Below are 22,660 nucleotides of genomic sequence, written 5' to 3' on the forward strand. Positions count from 1 at the left end.
CGTCCAGGCTTAATGGGTTGCACAAAGACCAAGCCAGGATGAGCAGACACGGATTCATCAAGCCAGGTGAAACCAATCCTGGATCAGTGCGCGCACGCGGCTTCCTCAAATAGACCCCGCCATTGATCACAGATTCACCGATTCACCATGGCAACGAGAGCAGCGTACTTTACCCCGTCGGAGGCAGAAATCCTCATGGAGGCTTACGAAGAGGTAAAGGATCAAATCATAAAGAAAGGCAACACCGCCACAGTAATAAAACAACGAGAGAAAGCGTGGCAAAGTTGCAGGCGGCCTGAATGCGTAAGTAGTGCACAAATACACACTCACTGCTCCGCTGAAGCCATCACAATTACAATCCAAATAGTTAATTAACATCTCCGAAAACGTAGTTGTACTCTGATTATGAATCAGTTGAAATTGTAACTGAAATTGACTGCAGATGTGAGTGAAATTGTGTAAATGCAACTCCATCAGACTGTATAACTCTTTGATAAATACATGAGCTCACTGACGTAATTGAATTTCCCTTTGGGATAAATAAAGTTCCTCTTATCTTATCTTACCTTATCTTATCCTATGTTTGCTCCTCATGCTCCATGTGTATGCTGATTGATCATAAGAATATATATAGAATATATATATATATATAAATATATATATATATATATATATATATATATATATATATTACATATATACATATATAATCCCCCGATTTTGTGAATAGGAAATCCTTTCACAGCATTAATGTTCAGGTGAACATTACGTTTTGATATTGTCGATTAATGAACACTGTGCATTGCTTGTGATGTGCATTGATTGGTTTAATAGTCTTCATCTTATCATTTCAGATGGTCTGCGATGCTGACTATCTGATCAGCAATGTTGTGGCAAAGTGGCCCGGCCCAGTCCATGACTCCTGAGTCTTTCGGACCTCTGGAATCTATCAGTGCCTATCACAAGGTGAGCCACACAACCTCTGTTAATAACCGCTTTTTACATCATGGCTGTGTCAAGAATGTCACTCTATTTATGAGGTTGTGATGATGAGATTTTGTATTGACAGGTGAATTCTCTGGTGTGTTGCTGGGGGACAGGGGGTATGCCTGCCAGCCTTTTCTCCTCACACCATACATAGACCCTCAGGAAGCACAGCAGGCCCATAATCATGCCCATGCCAGGACAAGGGCCAGGATCGAAATGACCTTTGGCCTCCTGAAGGCACGCTTTCACTGTCTTAACCACTTAAGGGTCAGCCCTTTAAGGGTATGTGACATCACTATGGCCTGTGCTGTCCTCCACAATGTGGCCTGCCTGAGGAAGGAGAGGGCCCCCAGAGTGCCATCACACATGGACTGGGACAATCCTGCCATCTTCCCTGATGACGACAGTGGTCGGCTGGTCAGGGACCAATATGTGTTAAATTATTTTAGTTAACATGCATGCATTAAATTTAAGTTAAATATGTCCTGCAGTGGCAGAGACGCATGCTGTGAATTTCAGTTAAATATGGCCTGCATTGGCAGAGGAATTTGTTTTTTTTTATTCAATTTAAATTGATTTGGCCTCTTATGTTGTTTGTGCTGTATACTGTGTGTATACAAGCTTGCAGGGAGGCTACTGCATCCATTCATTTGTCTGTTCATTTGTTGTGTATGGATTTGTCCTGCATTTATTTCAGTGTGCAGACATGCGGGGTGTATCATATACAGACCTTTGAATGTGTATTTATTCTTGTGTTGTATAATATGCTTTGATTCCGTGCTTTCTATCTTGTAGAGTCACTGTGTGACTTCAGTTTTGAAAGGAGCTCATGGTTTACTTGCTTTGATTTATCCTTATTCAATAAAGGAACATCATGTTACTCTTTCATGTGTATTTATATTTATATGGGATGTGTATTTTATATATAGTCTATGGAAAACTGTAAATTATCTAATGATTGCAAAATCATCTAAAATCATCATTTATCTAAAATGATTGCAATTAATGATCACAAATGTTTAAATAATGACAGTGGGTCTGGTTGAATGTGATAACAATGTGCAGTGGGCAGTGGAATAACTATTGGTTTCCGTTTGTGGTGACTGCTGACTGAGATAAGGGATGAGATTAAATAGATCCTGGAACTTAGCCTGGTCTGGAGCAGGCTAGCTCCACAGAATAAATCTCCATGGTAACTTATGTCAAAACATATCCCACTTCCCCCTATCCTGCTTTTGTGAAACTGGATCAAGGATAAGTTGATCCAGGATAACCAAGATATCCCGGCTTAATCCCTTATCCTGGTTTTGTGAAACAGGCCCCTGATCTTCTTCCAGGTGTTGTTTTGTATGTGTGTATTAGGCCAAACATATTGTCTGTGGGACAGATGTAAAGCTCTGACAGCTCTGCACTAACATGATCAACTTCCCCTCCATATTTATCACAGACTGATATTTACATTAGAAGAGAAAGATATCCGTCGGCTGTGATTGGTTGTTCGTTGTCACATGACATGCGGTGAGCACTGCTGCGTTCCAAAAGTTGAACTCAAGGCGCAGCCATAGCGCCCTGAATAAAATGCGCTCTGCGTCTTTGTTGTCTTATCATTTTTAACTTAACTTATTTTTTAAAACTTTTTTTTTTTTTTTAATTATGAATTATGATGTTAAAAATATTAGTAATTGTTAGTAATAAGTATTGAATAGAGACAGAATACTTTACAACTGGGAAAGTAGTTGGAAAAATAGTTAAATATATGTATTTATGTTAAAGCAGCTCTTACCTTTCTTACATTTCACACAGCACTTAGAAAAAATTTGAACATCCACAACTCCACCTCCCTCCATTATGTCCTCATTACGTCTATGATAGACGGAGGCGTTGGCAAGGTAACGTCAGATACACGGAAGAGGAGAGCGAGTGTAACGTTACAACCAAGACAGTCAAACAGTCTGTTTTAAAACTCAACCAGAGTCAGTGATGACTGATGAGTTTTGGAATGAGGTTACAGTGCTAACGTTAGATAGTAGCGTTAACGTTACTAGTAAGTGGAAACGCACAAGGAAGATAACGTTAATGTTTCAGAGGCTACGCTACAGTAGGCTAACGTTAGCCATTAGCAACTGGATGCCGTGTTGTCGTATAACGTTATATGTTATATTAGAAGCAAACTAAACATAACGTTACCAGTCCTGCACAGTCAAACGCAACCCCGGAGTTTTGAAACTTATCCGGGGTCAGTGATGACTGATGAGTTTTATAATATAACGTAAACGCTAACGTTAGATAGTACTGGTGACTGGCAACAAACAAGACAGTAGGCTAACCGTAAGCAACTGGATGCTGTTTTGTCAAATATAACGTTATAGCCTATGATACATTAGAGGCAAACTAAAAACTAAAAATTCGGTCCGAATGCAGTGATTGGTCAGAGTTTTCTTAGAACCATATGAGAATGGTATAATTATGAGTTTTTATTTCTGGTGGGATTTACTTACATTTTAGTGTGCCATCAGCTTATTAATAGCATTTTAACCTAAACAAAGAAAAGCGTAAAATTTCCAGAAAGGTAAGTTTTGCTTTAAGTGTGGTGGAATGTAACTAAGTATATTATTTTTGATAATTATTTTATAATTATATATTTTTTAATTGAGTTCTATCAAAGTCCAAACAGACAGTTTAATCAAACTCATAGGACTCAATAGCCGTACCTCTCCAGGCCTTCTGTGAGACACACTTACAGCAGGAGGTAACATGAAAGTGGAAGTGAGTTACAGTACAGAAGCCAAAATGGGCCAGTAGAGTAAATGTAAATACAGGTATAAGCATAGAAAAACAAATTCAAAAAAAGAAACTGAGCTCATTATATAGAACCAGAACGTTGGATAAGAAAATTCACCTCAAACAAATGAAGATCATACAGGTGTAATACACACCATCCACTTTTCACATCTTTCAAAAGCTTATCATGTTGCAGTCTGATAGGAAAGTAATCCTTTCCACCTTAAAGATATCATATATAATATCTATTCAGACATCAGCTGTAGGTTTTGCTGGTTTTAGTCTCTCTCTAATAATGGCTTTCTCGCTGCACTCAGGATCCCAAATAGATATCTCTCATGAGAGGTAACACAGTCCAGAGGCAGGGTGCCCAAATATAGCGTCTCTAGTTTTAATGAAATGTCCACCTGGAATACTTTTTGCAGAACTGTGTGAACCTGCTGCCAGAGAGGAACTAATGATGGGCAAGACCAGATATGTGATAATGATTGGCACCAGAGAACCCACACTGTCCCATTCCTCCTCTGCCATACCTACGCTCCCTTCCTATTCAGCCTATTCTTATATTTTATTTATCAAGAATATTTTTATTCAGTTTTAACAGGATTACACAAAACATGCTCACAGCAGGTATCAGACTTAAAGCATATGTATGATGGGGAGCAAAGCTTGAAGTCAAACCCTCCCCATACCATAAGCCCTAATAACAGTGAGAAGAGGAGGGATGTCTTTGTAAAGGCAGGCTCAGAATGATGGGGTACTTTATGCATTCACACTGGAGCTATTTGGTCCGCTTTAAATGAACCCCGGTCCACTTCCACGGATAGTTCAGTTCGTTTGGAGTGACGTGAATGCTCATTTGAACTCTGGTGCGGACCAAAGGAGCGCACCCTGGTCCACTTGAAAACTGAGGGTCTCGGTTCACTTGCATGTGAACCCTGGTGCGGTTTGCTTACAGTGGGAAATGCAAACGTCCTATCCAGCGAACCAAAGAGAGGAAGTGACGTAGAGCGCAGTGCATTTTGGGAAGACAAAAAACAAAGCCAACAGCGTAAACCAAGAGAAGCAGCGGTAAAAAAAGAAAAAGTTGAATAAAGTCTCGTGGGCAGACGTGGAGTAGTGAGGAGGTGCAGGTGCTTATTGATATGTGGTCAGAGGACAACAAATCGCTGAAGGGGATGGATTTCCGTTTTCGGTCCTGGCCAATCAATGAGCCAGGTTTTCTTCTTCTTCATGCTTTTTTTCTTCCTGGTCAGTGGTCGTTTTGGGAAATACCGCTCCCAAACAAGCAGCTGTTGTAACTGCGTGACGTTGTCCAGGCGGTTTGGTCCGCTTTAAAAAGTGCAGAGTGAAAGTGAACTGAACCAAATGAAGGTGTGAAATGTTTCAGCATTCCTCGCATTCTGGTGTGAATGCGCCCACTGGCAGGAAGCACCAAGAACAAGAAACAAACACAAAATCTCAGTTTAACTGGCAACTCTGAAAGTACTTCAGTGAAGGTCCCCAAACCTGTTGGAATTTTTTATTTGAGTCACTAATTGAGTGGCAAATCTTTTCAAGATTAAGGCAGGACACAATGTCCTTCAGCCACTGGGCGTGGGTTGGCGGGGCAGCATCCCTCCATCTGATTAAAACAGCCTGTCTGGCCAGCACAGAGGCAAAAGACAGTGTACGGCGTTGGGTTGGAGTCAGGTGTACATCTTCCTCTGCGGTGGTGCCAAAGAGGGCGACCAGGGGATCGGGCTGCAGGTCAAAGTTAAGGATAGAGGACAAGGATTGAAAAACGTGGACATGTCCAGTACACGTGAATAAGCGAAGCCTCACCACCTGAACATTTGTCACAGCCAGGGTTCACATCTGGGTAAATGTGTGAGAGTCTAACTTTAGACCAGTGGACTCTGTGTATTCTTATTTTTTAAAATATATATGTAGCCTATATATTTAGATCCTATTTATAAAATAAATGAAACTACCCAACAATTTCTACATGCACAGCTGCAATGATTAGTTGATCACAGCTAATGTGAAACTATTTTGATGGTTGAAGTCATTTTTCATGTGAAAACATTTCAAGTTTCCAGCTTCACAATTTTTTTCCTATGAATGATGTTAATTGTTTTTGCCTGACACACATTGATCAATAAAACTGTGCACTGATAAGTATAAGTCAGGATCATATGAATGTAAGTGCTGAGCTGCAGGTCTTCCTCTGAACCACTGGAGGACTCTGTCACACCGATAACACGCAGGCAGCTGGACTCATGGTTCAGGATTTGTCATTTCTGATGCAGCACACCGTTGTTTATGCAGCACTGATTTTAAATGATGAGTTTCGGAGGCAGCCCTGCTTCTGAAAAAATTGCCTGATTTTCTTTTTCCTGGTACCACAAGCAAGATGTGTGACAGAATAAAGTCAGATAAGTAAATCACCGCACCAAAATGTGAGCAGGGAACTTTAATATGTCCAGCAAACATCATGCATGTGTTAATTTTAATAGAAATACAAGTGGAAATTCTGTCCTGATGGTGACAAAGGAGTAAAAGTCAGGGTGTTGGCGACTCCTCAGCATAGTGCTCTGTGGACTGTGACTGTTCACAGTGAATTCCATGAGAATCTGTCCTGCAGTTGGTCAGATGGTGATGTGTATGTATCTGCTTTGTACCTCCATTTTGAACCTTTTCTCCTGTTTTCCTTCACGTCGTCTCAGATCACTGATAAGAGAGTGTCCAGACTTCACGGGCTGCTGGAGAACCTGGACGGACAGCTGTGTCTCAAACCGGTACGTCCTCTCACTGAAGGTTTAAAACATCCACACCAGTGGTTTGCCATGTTGACCATTAGCTTACTGGTGAACCTTTTCATAGGTCTACCATCAGTTATTAAAGCTGGAGTCTCTAACTTTTTTTAAGTTATAGAATTATAACGTTATTATTTAATGTTGTCTGTGCGGCTCTGAGCTGCAGCGTGCTGCTTATGTGGCTGACTGTGTGCAGTGAAGTCTGAACAAACGACAGTCACTGTGATGCTGCAACAATCAAAGTCAACTCATGTCACTTTAGTGTGTTCAGTGTGTATCTGGTTGATCCACCACCAGATAGCTCATACGCAGGCCCATGTGGAATCTGCGCCTGCAGAACAGATTTTAGGAATATAGGTAAGGCACAGTCGCCCAGCCATAGTGTCTTTCTTGTATTTGGTTCCCATGTTTATTCACAAAGGGACGAGCAGTTTTTGGTCTGGACGGTAGAATCAAGAGAACGACCCTGCAAACACTCTCAGCAGGTTAATCTTCAGAGTGTAATTGATAAATAACACACACTCTCTGCATCACAGAATTGGCATTTAATTTCCAAACATTTGGTCTTCGTCCTCCCTGTGACTGACTGGAGACCTGTCCAGGTGTGCCTCTCCTCTCACCTTACTGGGGATTGGCTGCAGCCTTGTTGTGAGAGGATAAGTGGGTAAAACTAACTGATGGATGGAAGGTGTCTGGTGATCGTACAGTATTGGCATCAAGAGAAATCTTGCATTTCAGGAGCAATGGCTGTCAAAGGTTGCTGAAAGGTCTCCATTTAGTAGCTGTGGTCATATACAGTCGTAACAAATACATTCAATACTCTGATCTTTATCCGTCCTGAGGGAGGTGGAGTCATTGGAGTCAGACGGAGGTCTGTTAATAACATAAATCACACCGTCTTATTGAATTATCATTTGCTTAATTGACTTGAAGGGATGTTAATGCATCAGCACGTTTCAAATTGTCATCTCAGACAAATAATTAACACCTCACAGTCACAACACTTCTTTTAATCGTGTGTTGGAATCAATCACATCAATCAATTCGGTCTCTTGACATTGCAGCTATGGATATTCTTCAGAGAGCAGCCCGCAGCTGTGAAGCCACATCGATGCTTTAACCGTCACACCTGCATCATAAAACAGAGAAAATGCAAATGCTGTCAATTTTTTCTTTTTCATCGATTCCTTTTTAGTGGCAGTTTTTTCGCTGCTGGGCTGTGAGCGTAAAGGAAAATCATCCACAGATTTCAGATGATTGTTCCAGGTGAAGAATCAGGTCGCTGTGACCTGTTAAACTGAGGGGTACAGAGAGAGTGCACTCTGACAGAAGCTCCCTACACACTGTGCCGTTATGGTGATTTTGCAGGTTTATTGTGTGTCACACTGTGGGATGGGTCTAATAATAAATCTCAGCTGCTGCCTGTGTCAGATTGCACAAGCCTGTGCTGAGATGTAAACAAATTATACATGCACGTGGAAGCCTTAAATCTTCTAGCGATTAAAATTCTTCTTCCGAAGTGTTTTCCTACAGAAATGGAATATTATATAATAAGAGTGTCGCATTTAATCACCTGAAATCAGTGTTAATTTTGACAGCTACTTTATATTTAGTCTGAGTCTTGAGATAAAAATGTTTCTTAGTTTTAGTCACATTTTAGTCTGTTAGTATGTTTCTTAGTTTTAGTCACATTTTAGTCTGTTAGTCAATATATTTTGTATATGCTTTTTTATATTTTCAAACTAATCCAGTGAGGTTAATTCATGGATCATAAATCAGACTCAAGGTGACAGGTTGTATGAAATAATGTGTGTGTCATGTCTCCAGCAGTGTGTGACAGGTTTAAGGGCTGATTTACGAGCACACACTTACTGATCATCATTTGAAAAGCTCAACATCTCTCTATTTATGCTCTCAACAAATAACTAATGTGAGCCAACTAGGATTTGTCCCCAGGTTCATTGTAAACTCTGACTTATCCATGTGACTGTTAAGAAGCAGAAACATAACTTGTTTCTTCATGTGCAACATGTTAGTCTGGAGGTTTAAACTGGTGTCCTCTCACAGAGTTGGTGATTCAAACTAAACTTTCATCTCTGTCAGAGAAAACTGATCTGAGTTCAGACTGTTTACTTACAGCACAGCTACACTCACAGATAACTGAGCCTCCTACCTGCCTGTCAAACACCATCAACCCACAAACCTTCTCCAGTCCGGACTGAGTGGAGTCCTGCGGGGTGAAGCTGTGAAGTCTGCGAGCGGAGCTAGCTGCTAACAGCCACCGCTGCAACTAACAAACTCCACAAATCCATTCAGCAGCTCCATCATCCACAGTCAGGCACACACGGCTGATTATTTACTGCTGAATTACAGCTCACAACTCGCACCAACCCAAACATCCTGGTGCAGACTATTTACTGGAGTTTACCAGCCTGTCGCTCATCAGGCATCTGAAGATCATTACAAGCACGGCCGTTCTCAGCTTTCAGTGTCTGATAGTCCACCACTAACATTTTTTGTCACGTCTCATCTCGTCAACAAAAATGAAACATAGAGTTTGTCTTGGTTTTTATTATCAAGATCTACTTTTAGCTCGTCAGCATCTCATTTTCACATGGAAAAAAAGTCGTTGACGAATAATTTCCATCGTAGTTTTTGTCAATGAAGTCAACACTGCCTGAAAATAAGAATCGTTGTGTTTTTGTTATCTGAGAATGAGCTGTTTATATCTACACAGGGAGCAGGTACTCGTCTACGGAGACTGCCATATTGCACCACCATCTTTCTACAGTAGCCCAGAGCAGACAAACCAAACACTGGCTCTAGAGAGGGACATTTGCATTTTTATGTTTTTGCATTGTCAGAGGCCCATCTTTGAAGACCAACATCAGAAAACACTGAATCGTAACATGAAACTGCTTTATTCAGTGTTTTACTGGTTAAATCAGCTGCTCTGTTTGTTTCTGAGAGGAAGAGACCTCTGAGGATAACTCAGCTCCTGAACAATGAACACTGAAGGAATTCTAACCAGGAGAAGTTTCAGCTGGCTGCAGTCTACAGTCCTCACCGCTAGACGCCACTAAATTCCCCTAAATCTGACACACTGGACCTTAAAGATGTCTTTTAAAAGCAAACAGAGATTGAATGATGAACAGCCCGTCTGTATCGAAGTGAAAATTGAAAAACAGGATATAAAATATTGACTGAATTAGTTTTTGCGTGCGCTGAAACTGCACAAATAAGACAAAAGAAGCTGTGTGATTCAGTGACAAACCTGCTGGAGTTCATCAGTTCATCCTCTTGTCGTTTTGATCTTTAGACCCACCTGAACCCGTGCTTTGTTCAGTCGTCCCTGACCGACGAGCCTCAGCCTCTGCAGAGAGATACCTGGTACCCTCTTCATCATGGAGACTTGTTCTCTCTGCTGCCGGGCCGCTTCATCTACAAAGTGGTGGCCGTGGGTGAAGAGGACCGCACTCCCAGGTACTTACACGTCAGACAAAGTGCTCCCCGCCATGTCAAGATTAAGTTATGAATCTCATTTGCTGCGATTTCCCCCCGACGTCTTTGTGTATAATGAAATCAAGACGTAAGAGGCTGCTCTCCACTGTTTAATTACAGTCTTATCTTTCATCTTGGTGGAGCAGACTGCATGGGGTTTAATGGGATCTGGTTTAAGTGTTATCTGGTGTCTCAATTGAAAGCCAACATTAGGGACATGGTTGATTCATGTAGTCTTTGGGCTGCGGTAATCTTTCATCTATGAGTTAGCGTCTCGTCTATTGTCCTGCTGCCGGCTCTCTGTTTGAAGTTCAGATCAAACAGACGGGAAATGGACACTCGAGAACATGTTGCCACCATTCAGACCAGACAAAGCTCATGTAAAATTCATACACAAGTTCAGCTTGTATCAGAGCAGCAGCATTAAGGTTCTTTTTCTAAAAAGTCTCTTTCTGTCATTCAGGGGTTTTAAAAGTGAACTGCAGCCTCAGTTGTTCAGGCTGAATGTCACTTTTCAATCTTTTTTCTTCCTGTAGAAACAGTCAGATGTTTGAAGAAGAAAAAGAAGAACTCCCAGTTTCTCCAAAGCCAGATGTACAACAACCTCTTCCTCCTCCTTCTCCTCCTCCTTCACCTCCTCCTGTCGGACAGACTCCACCTCATGAGGAGCCGACACCAGCAGCTCCGTCGGACCAGGAGGAGGCCGACGACACAAGTTCAAACAAGGTCTGTTTAACTCGCAGAGCAAAATCTTTATGAGCAGAGAAGCAGCGGAGCAGGAAGTTGTGTCAAGACGTTTTTATCATTTTGATATGTGGACGTTACAAACCACGAGATGATCCACACCTGCATCTCTGCTAACTTGGATTCTTTTGCCTTTAAAGGTTCAGTGTGTAACTCTATGTTGAGTGCCATTTCCAGGTCGTCAATACTGATGCTTTGGGTTAGTAGTCGCACAGAACCACCAAATAAAAGCATCGTGATGAGACTCAACGATCAGCTGTCTTTCAAGCAGAGTGTAAGGGTTGAGTGATTCATCGACATAATCAATGTCATTAATGTCATAGTTAGTTAGTTGTCACATCACAGTAAAGTAAACTGCACCTGAGACAAGCATGAATTCTTATGGAGAACAAGCTGCAGCTAAAAACCTCGCCGCCAACGTGAAAATGGCTTCTCACAGGAGTGCAACTGCAGCGCACAGACGCTTGAAGTCAAAGCATCCCGCAGCACTGTCTTAAAACAGCAGGTCAGGTAAATTTTCTGCACCGCTGCTGACATGACATCATGCGTCATCTAACAATGTTATTCGGCCATCTTATATTTTCTGGTTATGTTAACAGGCATGCATGAGCAAGAGAACGACTTTAACGTTGCAGACTGCTGTTACAGTCTGTAAATCATTTCCGTCACTTTCCTTTCAGTTTCAGAGGCAACACTACAGTAGGTTACGGTCATCTCAGGGCTAGCTCGACGTAGCAGTTTTCTTAGAACCATATGAGAGTGGTATAATTATGAGTTTTTATTTCTGGTGGAATTCACTTACATTTCAGTGTGCCATCAGCTTATTGATAGCATTTTAACCTAAACAAAGAAAAGCGTAAAATTTCCAGAAAGCTAAGTGTTGCTTTAAGTGTTCTATTAATCAGATTAAAAAAAAACAACTTTTAGAATAATGGACAAATTATTAGATTAGTCAACTAATCGAAAAAATAATTGTCAGATTCATTGATAAAAGAATAATCGTTGGGTGCAGCCAGAGTTACATACAGAACTTTTAAAGGAGCAGTGTGTAAACCTGTCCACACGCTCCAAACAAATAGGGGGCAGCACTTCACCGGCCCACTGCTGGGTCCATTCAGTTCACTGCTACTAACAACAGCTAACACGCAAAATTCAACCAAACTGCTGCAACTCTGAGAGACGCTCAAAATAACTAACTGCTATCTCATAACCTTCACATGTGGCGTCGGCACGTTTTTACATCACAGCTTGCTCTGCTAAGTTTTAGCGAGAAAACGACCACGTCAAAACCGTACTGACGACATATGTAATGATTTCAGTACGAGAATATAAAGTGAGAACATGTAGGGGTGATTGTTTTCAGCTGCCACATTTATCAACGCCGATCATTCCTACGCTGTGATCGTTACATGAATCACACACGAACCCTAACGGTAGATGATCTCGGCACTGGTTTGTACGTTAGATTAATAAGTGAGGGCCAATGAGAGCGGGAGTGTGTGAATATGAAAGATTATTTGTGTCCAGCAGTGACACAGACTCTGAGTTCAGACCATGAGGTTGATGAAATACATGGATAAACTGTGACGCTAACAGAATCTCTCCTGCTGTTACAAAGATTGGAGCACAAAGCCTTCAGATATCAGCTTTTCATCATTAGCTGATTATATCAAATCTTAATGACTCCACCAATGATCATCAGCAAGGAAAGAAGCTCTGCTGTTTCTGTCGTGAGATGTCTTCACGTCAGTTTCAGGAGTCACATTCTGTCAGTTAAACTTGTTAAACTGATGATAAACCCACCGGACATTATTGAGAACTGCTCTCTATTTTCATGAAGGGAGACTCTGCACAACCAAAAGAAGAAGACGACGACAATGACCAGAGAGACATCACTCCGCCTGTAACCAAGAAAAGAGTTTTACCTGCGTGGATGATGGCAGCTGCAGCAGCTGCACAGAGTCCGTCCTCCTCCCCCAGTCTCAAAGGTACCGTGCTCATGATTCATGGGTTTACCGTGTATTACTTTCACGTGTCCGTCCACACTGGCAAACTTAAACCTGAACTGTCCAGATCTGTCGTTACATCACAATACATGTACCGGTTCCTCAAGGTCCTAAAAAATTCTTAAAAGTTCCCCTTTTTTAAATTCCTAAATGTCTGAAGTCATCTTTCCCACCAGACAAGAAAACATGAACATTTGGGTTTTGTATTTAGTGGGAGATGTTGGGCAAATGACTCTGCAGTCATCACAGGTATTTATCAGCTCCAGCTCTGATCAGCAGTGACGGAAACATGACACCCAGCAACAACGTGCCGCCACATATTCAATCCGTCTCCATCCAAGCAGTGTTAGAACATCGTTCCGTGTCTGGTGGAGGAATGAGTGTCTGTTTTCAGCTGATGTTGTCCAGGTGCTGCTGACGGGACGCCACTAACACACTGCAGGCATTTGTTGACCTTAAATAGCAGCTGAACCCGACACACAGTGTGAGAGTGTTAAGCAGGCGGACTGCTGTGATAATGGATGAAGTGACGTCAACAAGAGAATAAGTAAAAGTGTAACACAGCGGTTATCCTTTCTCTGTGTATCAGGATGTTCTCTGATAATTATAGGAGATAAAAGAAGCCTTCGTGTGTGTGTGTGTGTGTGTGTGTGTGTGTGTGTGTGTGTGTGTGTGTGTGTGTGTGTGTCACTGTGTTTCCCCTGAGTGCTGCCGTTTGAGTGTCTGCTGCTATAATATTTACTGTGAAGGAAAGCAGACGGCTCTGCTCTGCTGGATGGACCCTCTGTAACTTCATCACTGCCTCCATTACTGCGTCCATCCACTCTGCTGCCCTTAAACAGCTGAAGCAAACTGGGCAGAGTGGGCTGATGGAAAAGTTCCAGTTCCCTAAAGAGAAACTCGTAAAGCTCTCGCTGTCGTTCAGAAACATCACTCTGCTTTTATTCAGTGAGACTTTTTCACTGACGTGTTCACAGTCACATCATGGCTTTGACTGCAGTCAAGTGCAAGTTTGAGGTACTTGTACGCATCTTAAGTATTTTACAGTTTTACTGAACAACATTTATCTGACAGCTGTAGTTACTTTGCAGATTTGCAAAAAGTCTGATAAAACAAATATAAATTTGTCAGGGATGCACTGACTGTGAAATTCTGGGGAGATACCAATGTTTAAAATAAGAATTTGACCGATAGTTGATACCAGTGTTTTTGAATAGGATAGAATATATTGTAGAAAAAAAACTTACAAAAGAGAGACAAACGAGAAATCATAAACAGAGTTACAATGAGAAATATAAATTCACATTTCATGTCTGAAAAGGAGAGGGAAGCAACAGGCTTGTCTAGTCTTACTAATCCATCACTAAGCAGACTATTACATAAATACTCTCTCCTCACAATCAATCAACCAAACATTTACATCACTGCACTTCTTAATACCTGAGAACCAATTTTACCCCGTTTATAAGACAAATACGAAAATATGAACTAACAATACCGACAACAGTCTCACTCTGAGTGTGCATGAAATCATTTCTGTACTTTGTGAAGATACTGTCTTTGTACCTGTTTTTAAACTGTCGTTATTTTTGTTTTTATTTATTTATTCCCCCTTTTGTGCAAAAGAAATCTACATTACAAAAAAACTGAACTGTTTTAAAGTCATTCACCACACTGCCTTAGAATGCGCACAAATTCAATCATACACATTTTTATAACGTTCTTTCACGTGAAGAAAATCATGTAACTGTTGATTAAAATAAAAAAAGCAACAGCTTCAGAAGTCTTTTCACTATATAAAATAAATCATAACTCCCTCTCTAATATACGACGGAGTATTAGGGCCATATTGAAGAAAAAAAAATCGGAGATTTTGAGAATAAAGTCGTAACATTTCGAGAAAAAACTCGTAATATATGTGTGTTTTGAGGCAACGCACCTGAGACAAAGAGCAGCTGCCACAAGCAGGTTCGTCCTCTAACCCGTTCTGCTTGTTGTTGGTTATTTCCTTAAAAATTACGACTTTATTCTTGTAATATTACGTCCTTTTCGCAGTTACGACTTTGTTCTCGTAATATTACGAGAATAAAGTCCTAATATTACAACTTTATTCTCAAAATCTCTGATTTTTTTTTCCTTCATTGTGGCCCTAATACTCTGTCGTAGTTTTATATTTCTGTGAAAACATCATAAAAATGTTTCCTTCAAACAGCTGTTTTTATTCAAGTTTCTCACCAAAAACTACATTTTACAAGATTACCTTGAACACATCATGAAGATGTTATAATTTACCTTACTCATTTTTACTGAAGAGATATTGAACGCATCATAATGTAACTCAAAGCAGCCTCTGTGAGCTCTCAGTTTGTAACTTTATCAGGGAAACAATACGGTGTGTCCTCTGACGTGTCTATAGTGAGTTTACTGCCTCCTTTCATCCCGACAGCGTCCTGGTGAAGATTTCTGCTCATCCCCAACACATTTTCTGTTGTCCCCAGGACGATGAGACGCCATTGGTGTTGAGTTCTGCTTTTTAGTCTGCCCAAAAATGATGTGACACAACAGACAAATATCGGCCACTGCCATCAGTCATCACTGATACCAATGTTCAGCCAATAAATCAGTACAACCCCAAAAATCAGAATTTAGTTTCCTCTTACTCTCTCCCATTAATCATTTGACGACCCCTCAGATTTATCTTATGGCCCTTTGGAGGGGCCGAACCCCCATGTTGGGAACCACTGGTCTAAACTAAGGTAAGGTAAGGTAACTTCATTTGTACCCGAAGGTAGATTTGGTTCACAGTTTAAGTGATGATTTGGCTTCATCCACACAAGCCCACACAAAACAGACAAACAGGTGAGGACACAATAACATAGTAACAATAAAAAGGTAAAGTGTCATCAGTGCGTCAGTTCAAAGTGCAGGATTAAAAAGGGCATGTAAAACCATTATAATACCCAAAATATGAATGTAAAAACAATACCAAAGAAATAAAAAAAAAAAATAAGTAATTCGTTTTTTTTTTGTTTTTTTTCTTCCCTTCTTTCCTTCCTTTCTTTCAGATTGGTTTGGAGTGAGTTTTGTTTAACTCTCTAATGGCTGATGGGACAAAGCTGTCTTTATATCGCTTTGTTTTGCAGGCTGGGAGTTTGTATCTGCGGCCTGATGGGAGGGGCTGAAGTTCCTCATGTAGTGGGTGGGAGCCATCTTGCAGGATGGAACCAGCCATCCTCTGTAACTGCCTGGTATATAAGGATTCTGGGTTAAGCTGAGGTTCTCCTATCAGCTTACTGGACCATCTGACTATTTGATTTAGGGAGTTCTTGTTTTTTAGGGAGAGGTTGCTAAACCAAGAAACCAAGCAGAAGGATAAAATAGATTCAATAAAAGCACGGTAAAAGAGGGTCAATAAAGTTCGGTCAATGTGAAAAGAAGACAGCTTTCTCAGACAATACTTACGTTGGTTCCCCTTTTTATACACAGCTTCACAGTTTGCCTCAAATGTGAGCTTATTATCAATGACTGTTCGCAGGTATTTATATTTTTCCACAGACTCTACTGTCTGACCCTCTATTACAGTGGGCTCCTGGACCTGTGGGCATTTCCTAAAATCAATTTGCATGTCTTTGGTTTTCGAGATGTTCATCTGCAGGAATGACTTGTCACTCCAGTCAATAAAATCCTGAACAATAGGGCCATGGCTTACTTCATCTCCTTGGAGTAGGCTTACAATAACGGAGTCGTCAGCATACTTTAAGATAAATCTGTCTGCCCTGCTGCTGCGACACATATTTGTGTACAGAATGAACAGGAGGGGGGACAGTACACACCCCTGGGGAGAGCCAGTGGATGTGCAGGTTTGGTCAGATAGGATACCATTAACTCGCACTCTTTGTGTCCTATTAGTTAGAAAGTTAAGAATCCAGCCCACGAGATTATTACTTAAGCTGAATTGCTCCACAAGCCTTTCCGTTAAAAGTGGGGTTGAATTGTGTTAAAAGCCGATGAGAAATCAATGAATAAAAGCCGAACATGTGTTCCTTTCCCTTCTAGATATTTAACTAACTGCATATATAAGAGTTCAAACTGGCTCCACCTGCAGCAGCTTCAACAGTAACAGGCTGCTCTCACACTGATGCATCAGTATTAACTCTCTGACAGTGTCTCACAGTATCACAGATCAGTCACAGGAGACAGTTTACCACACATGTACTTTTACTTTTAACACTTGAAATAATTTTGCTGGTGATAATTCTGTACTTCTAATGCAGGACTTTGACATGTAATGGAGTATATTTACTTTGTTGTACTGGTACTGTCACTGAGTAAAAAAATCTAAATACTTCCCCTCTTGTAAGTTGTATAAAATGAAGTATTAAGCAGCTGTCAGATTAAAAACCCAACATTTCTGAGAATTGAACATTTAAATTTTGAATCATGCAAACGATGCAAACTATTATTAATTTTTAACAGATTTTGCACAATGAAACTTGACACTTTTAAGCCTCTGCACTCCGGCATTATGTTTATGGGTTGTCCGTCCATTCGTACGTCCCAAAGGTCAAGGTCACTGTGACCTTGCATCTGTCTTGTTCTCCTGAACATGATACCTCAAGAACACCTTAAGGGAATTTCTTTGAATGTGACACAAACGTCCACTTGGACCAAAGAATTAACTTATAAGAATTCTGTGGTTGAAGGTCAGTGTGACCTCACAAAACATGGTTTTGGCCATAACTCAAGAATTCCTACGCTAATTATGACAAAACTTCACATAAATGTCTCACAGGATAAAATGTTGAAGCGATGATCCAAATGGTCAAAGGTCAGTTTCACTGTTCTGTCATAATGTTCGACATCAAACACCCTCCTGTCCATTACTCAGCGTCATATCTCAGGAACAGAAGGGGAGACATTTGGTCAGATACTGAATTGGTGACTCTAATCTTGAAACTGTGCTGATTGTATAGATCTTCTGTGTGTGAAGCATCCATGTTTTCACTGACATGGATGGAGACTGTCAGAGACACTGGACTGGTGGGCAAAGTCATACAACCACACGGCGGTAATTGTAGTTTAGTATCCGTCGGGCTCTAGTTGCTGTATGATCCTCTGAAAATGATGTTTCTCTCTGTTGTAGTTCAGACAGCTGCGAAGAGAAGTAGAGGAGCTGCAGCGTCGACCAGCACTAAAGGAGCGGCAGCCAAAAAGGCCGCGCCCACCAAGACCTCCTCATCTGAGGGGGCGGAGCTCAGCGAGGAGGAGATGCCGAAGAAGAGGAGAAGGAAGATCAGTGATGATGAAGAAGAAGAAGAAGCAGCTCAGTCTAAAACAGTTGAGTGCAGTTGTTAGCGAGTAGTCGGTGGCTCTTAACACAGGTCTTTCTATAATAATCATTTTTGGTCCAAATAAGGCCTTCTGTCCATCCAACCTGTAAAATCACACTTTCACTAAGTGTCCACAAAATGTCTCTATGTCGTCTTTACAGACTAATGAAACCCTTTGTGTCTCTGTTGTTGACTCTCAGGACGTTCCTTCACAGCGGCCCTCCGTCCAGCGGCAGAGGGAATCCAAGAGGCCTGAGGTGAGCGACGAGTCTGACGGCTTCACCGTGGACGTGGACGAGGAGGGAACAGGAGGAGAGACATCTACAGCTGACCTTAACACCACGAAAAATGGACGACAGCAGACTAAACAAGGACAGTCCGTCAGCAGCTCTGCGTCTAAACCTCAGCTCAGAACGCCGTGTCCATACGGGAAGGACTGCTACAGGTATGTCTACCTGTGCACAAACACATCAGCTGAGCTTCTTCAGAGATTAAAAAAAAAGATAAAAGTTAAAGGATGAATTTATTTCGTGTCCTGCCAGGGGGCTTTCTCTTTGATGTGGCTCGGTTTCCAACACAGATGAGATAAAGTGCACTTGAGCTGATAAACATGAAGCGAGCCAAAACTGAATCAGGTCCAAAAGCTTCTCAAAGCAGCCGCCTCGTGTCTCTGCCTTTAGCCGCAAGAGATGTTCCTTCTTGAATTTAAGATAAGGGATTATGTCAAAGCCAATAAAGCTGAACATGAATGTTATAAGATTTTCTTTCAAACCTAAATCACAAAGTAGGGCTGCAGCAGAGAAGAGCAGCCACACTGATTTATCTCCCAAACATCACTGGTGGGGATCGTCTCCGTGGGCCAAGAGTGAACACTTAGAAACTTTAGAGCCTCATTTACAGGAGTCGTGTTTAAAGTCAAGCGCATTTTTGAAATGTTGCAAAAAAGAAATGTGAATTAGGGACGTTTCCATCAGCTGGTTTGGAGCGAATAAACTTGGCTACACAAAGTTGGAGGAATAGGTTTCCCTTTACACATGGCTGCAATCCTCCAGTAAACAGAGAAGAAGTCATGGCTGTCAACAGGAAACCTTTCCCTGGACATATAACCATCTGCGAGAGAAAAGTTTCATTTGTTCTTTCGTGTAATATAGTCCAAGACTGGTGAGGTGGACCTCTCTGGTGGCAGTGAGCATGTGCACACCCGAGCAAACTTCAGATGTGGACGAGCGCTCACACAGAGTCACGGCTGCAGGCTCTCCATTCCGAATGGACTTTGGCTTACTGGCATGTTTCCTCGCCTTTTCCTGTGTGCATGAATGTCCAACCAATAAGTCTATGCTTCTACACCAGTGCTGACACTGAAAGCGGACTTTTCCCCGACTGCGGACGTTGCTCTGTGTTAATTGATAACACATTTGCATGTTTAGTGCAATCCTAAATATTCCTCAACCAGTTCCACCTGTTGTTCACCAAGTGTTGGACACGTTAAGGCCAAAACACAGTGGTGGCAAATGACACTCGTCGAAAAATACGCCCCTATCATTTTCAGTGTACAACCCCACACCGATTGTGGCTAGATGCGTGGTGGTGGCTCCTGGAAGTGCAGCCCCGCGGCACTTCACGCCACTGTCCTATTTCCGCACTTGCTTTCTGCTTGTACATACCAGCTCCCGTAGCAGCTTTTTGTCTGCTCCTACAACAGCTTGACTCCTCTCCTCACCATTGATACAAAGAGAACTCTAAGCTCTCCCAAGCTAAATAACCCACAGTCCTGAAATTATGAAGATCATGGCCAAAAAGATATTGCCTGGCGATTCATAGAAGAGATCAACTCTTCAGGTGAGAAATAAACTTTTATTAAAGGTGTCCTCACATGATTTGAATCTGACGCAGAGGTGAAAGAGGTACAGATCTTCTAAGTCCAACATCTGCCCGGTTAGCACGAGCTAACACAGCAGCAGCAGCTAACATCCAACAGTGAACTGTTAAACAGTGCCAGCAAACTTATACCAACACCGAAACGGCTCGACTCTGTCGTTACTCCGTTAGGTAGCGTTAGCCGTGTGATGCTAACAGTTAGCCCTGTCACTGTGCGTGCGGTAGGGGTATAATCACTAGTTTCATCACAATACAATATTATATCGGTTCTTTTGATAGCAGTAGGATATTTGCTGATGTCACAAAGTCCTCCATGATACAATTATGATTCGATGCAATTCAGGAGCCTGGAATCGATATGAGACGATATTGTGTGCTTACTAAACACAGCCAGTTACAGAAAAAGCTGCCACTCTTTTTTGCTCTTGGCCGTAAGAAATAAAAACAGCACGTAACACTTATAAGGAATTATAACCGGTTAAGTGCAGTAAAGGTTACATTAGTTTGACAGCACCAACACACATTAAACAGCACATGGGATAATAAGTTAACCTACTCTTTCTCTCTGGAGGAAGTGCTTTCATTGTAACCCAAACCATCATCTTCTTCCTTAAACTTTAGGGCTATCTGGCTTTAAGCCCTGAAGGCAAACTTCTCCCAGTAGCCATAAAACTTCACAAACACTTTTCATTTCACTAAAACATTACACTATAAAACACTCTTGAGTCAATGAGTAGCGTGTCCTGAGCGTCCCTGAGCACAACGTTTTAGCAGGAATACACACTTGTGCTCAGGCGTGCTACTCGTCTGTGCGTGAGTCTGTTTTTAATCATAAATCGTAATGTTTTAGTTAAAGTGCATTTGCATACGACGGATGCTCTGATTATTTGCTTGATTGATTTCATGCCTTTACTGCATCTTTAAAAGAACAGCCGGCCCCAGTCTGGCTCCTGTGGACCTCCACTGTTGGCTCCTTTAAATGAAATGTACACACTGTAACGAGGGAGCAGCGGCATGTTTCTGAAGATCCCTCATCACCTCCTTCTTTGTTTTTCCAGGAAGAACCCACTCCATTTCCAGGAGTGCAGTCACCCCGGTGACACTGACTATGAGGAGGAGGAGGAGGAGCAGGAGGAGACCGAGGAGGCAGACCGACCTGAGTGCCCCTACGGCACCGACTGCTACAGGTCAGACATCACAGCGCAGTCAGATGAAAGGGAGTGATGGGAAACCTGGTGGCCTTATGAAGCAAACACTAATGGCAGACATGACATGATGTTAAGATGCTCCGTATTAGTGCAGCTATGTTGGTATCAGAGGATATGTTTTACCTGTCAGGAGGTCCAACACAAAGACACACACACACATCACAGGTGGTTGAATAAGACTTTGCATTAAAGCAGTAATTAGTGGGAGTGTCCCTGTAGCTGAGAGACGAAAGCACCAACCATTAACTGCAACATCTCCTTTAAAGTCTGGCCGGGAACTTTGGTGCTCCTCCTTCACTGTCATTACCTGTCACCTCTCTGCTGTCTGTAAGAAAGGCTTAAAAATACCCAAAAACATGCGTCTGTCTTTCATGTTGTTTTTATTCATTGACTGAAAAACAGTAATCAATATTGTCACAGTGCTTCTTTACCTGCGTCACTGTGTCGGACTGAAAGTGACATTAATCTTTGTTTATTAACGTAATTTGACTGTAACTTTAACTTTTTGTTCCCTCACAGGAAAAACCCTCTTCACAGGAAAGAATACAAACACACAAAGAAACCAGGTAGGATGTTTAAGCTTCTTGTTTTCTGTTTGACGATATCTTAATGTTGACTCTAATGAACAGTGAGATCTGTAAAAGAACACAGTAAACAGAGTCGGTATGAAATGCATTTTTAAAAAAATGCTTTTTAAACAAAGAAATGACTCTGCTCTCGACAAATACAATACATTTTAATGAAATGTACTTTATTACTGTCAGGGGATCAAAGCCTCATTAAAACGCAGGAAAAAGTCATTAACTCGGGTCCATTATGCAAATTAAATAAAGCCTTTTAAAATGGCTTAGTTATTTAACATATTATTTTTCCATAATTTAATGACAGGCTCGTTTTTCTTGTACTTTCTTTAGTTTTCAGTGTTAGCATTATGAAGGAAAATACATTTTGTTTCATCATCTGCCATACGAATTGTAATAACCAAACATTATAGAGTCATAATGCAGTCACTTGTCAGACCTTCACTTCAGGACATGAATACACCACCAGATGGATTAATAAAGGTTTGGTATTTTCCAGCCTGAAGTCCGCTTTCCCATGATTTTGTGTCTAATCGACGCCGTACCTACGACGTAGCCTGACGTGCACCTTCCCAGAAATCTAACTATACCTTGCGGCGACGCAGAGCTCCTGTCTGTCTCTGTAAGCTGAAACCACAGTAACGGTAATAGCTTACAACAACATTAATGAAAGTAATAATATTATAATTATAGTTCTGGCTACTGTGGTACAATATGTTGAAAGTATGTATTAATATCTGGCAGTATACATGTGTGACAATAGTCACCTGGCACCTGGCAGGACCACGGCAGCAGCACAACCACACACGTCACGCTGTCCAGGCACCGCTGCGATAGGACCACGGC

General features: G+C 41.5%; 1 protein-coding gene and 1 long non-coding RNA gene across 3 annotated transcripts in view; both read left to right on the forward strand.

The window, feature by feature from the left end:
* The window catches only part of aplf (aprataxin and PNKP like factor), a 28,875-nt gene that overhangs the window by 1,242 nt on the left and 4,973 nt on the right, over window positions 1-22,660 (forward strand). Inside the window, exons 3-10 of one of the 2 annotated variants that reach the window (XM_050043780.1) lie at window positions 6,477-6,548; window positions 9,886-10,049; window positions 10,604-10,793; window positions 12,652-12,799; window positions 17,961-18,154; window positions 18,348-18,592; window positions 21,084-21,212; window positions 21,753-21,799. In XM_050043780.1, coding sequence (XP_049899737.1) covers window positions 6,477-6,548; window positions 9,886-10,049; window positions 10,604-10,793; window positions 12,652-12,799; window positions 17,961-18,154; window positions 18,348-18,592; window positions 21,084-21,212; window positions 21,753-21,799 — 1,189 coding nt within the window. The remainder of the gene's footprint in view (window positions 1-6,476; window positions 6,549-9,885; window positions 10,050-10,603; window positions 10,794-12,651; window positions 12,800-17,960; window positions 18,155-18,347; window positions 18,593-21,083; window positions 21,213-21,752; window positions 21,800-22,660) is intronic. The other variant, XM_050043781.1, reaches the window with a different exon arrangement.
* On the forward strand, window positions 7-1,867 carry LOC126389883 (uncharacterized). The gene is made up of 3 exons (XR_007569900.1): window positions 7-303; window positions 855-966; window positions 1,070-1,867. It is a non-coding gene; the product is annotated as an uncharacterized LOC126389883 (long non-coding RNA).

This window comes from Epinephelus moara, chromosome 5 (assembly GCF_006386435.1).
Source record: "Epinephelus moara isolate mb chromosome 5, YSFRI_EMoa_1.0, whole genome shotgun sequence".
Taxonomy (NCBI): domain Eukaryota; kingdom Metazoa; phylum Chordata; class Actinopteri; order Perciformes; family Serranidae; genus Epinephelus; species Epinephelus moara.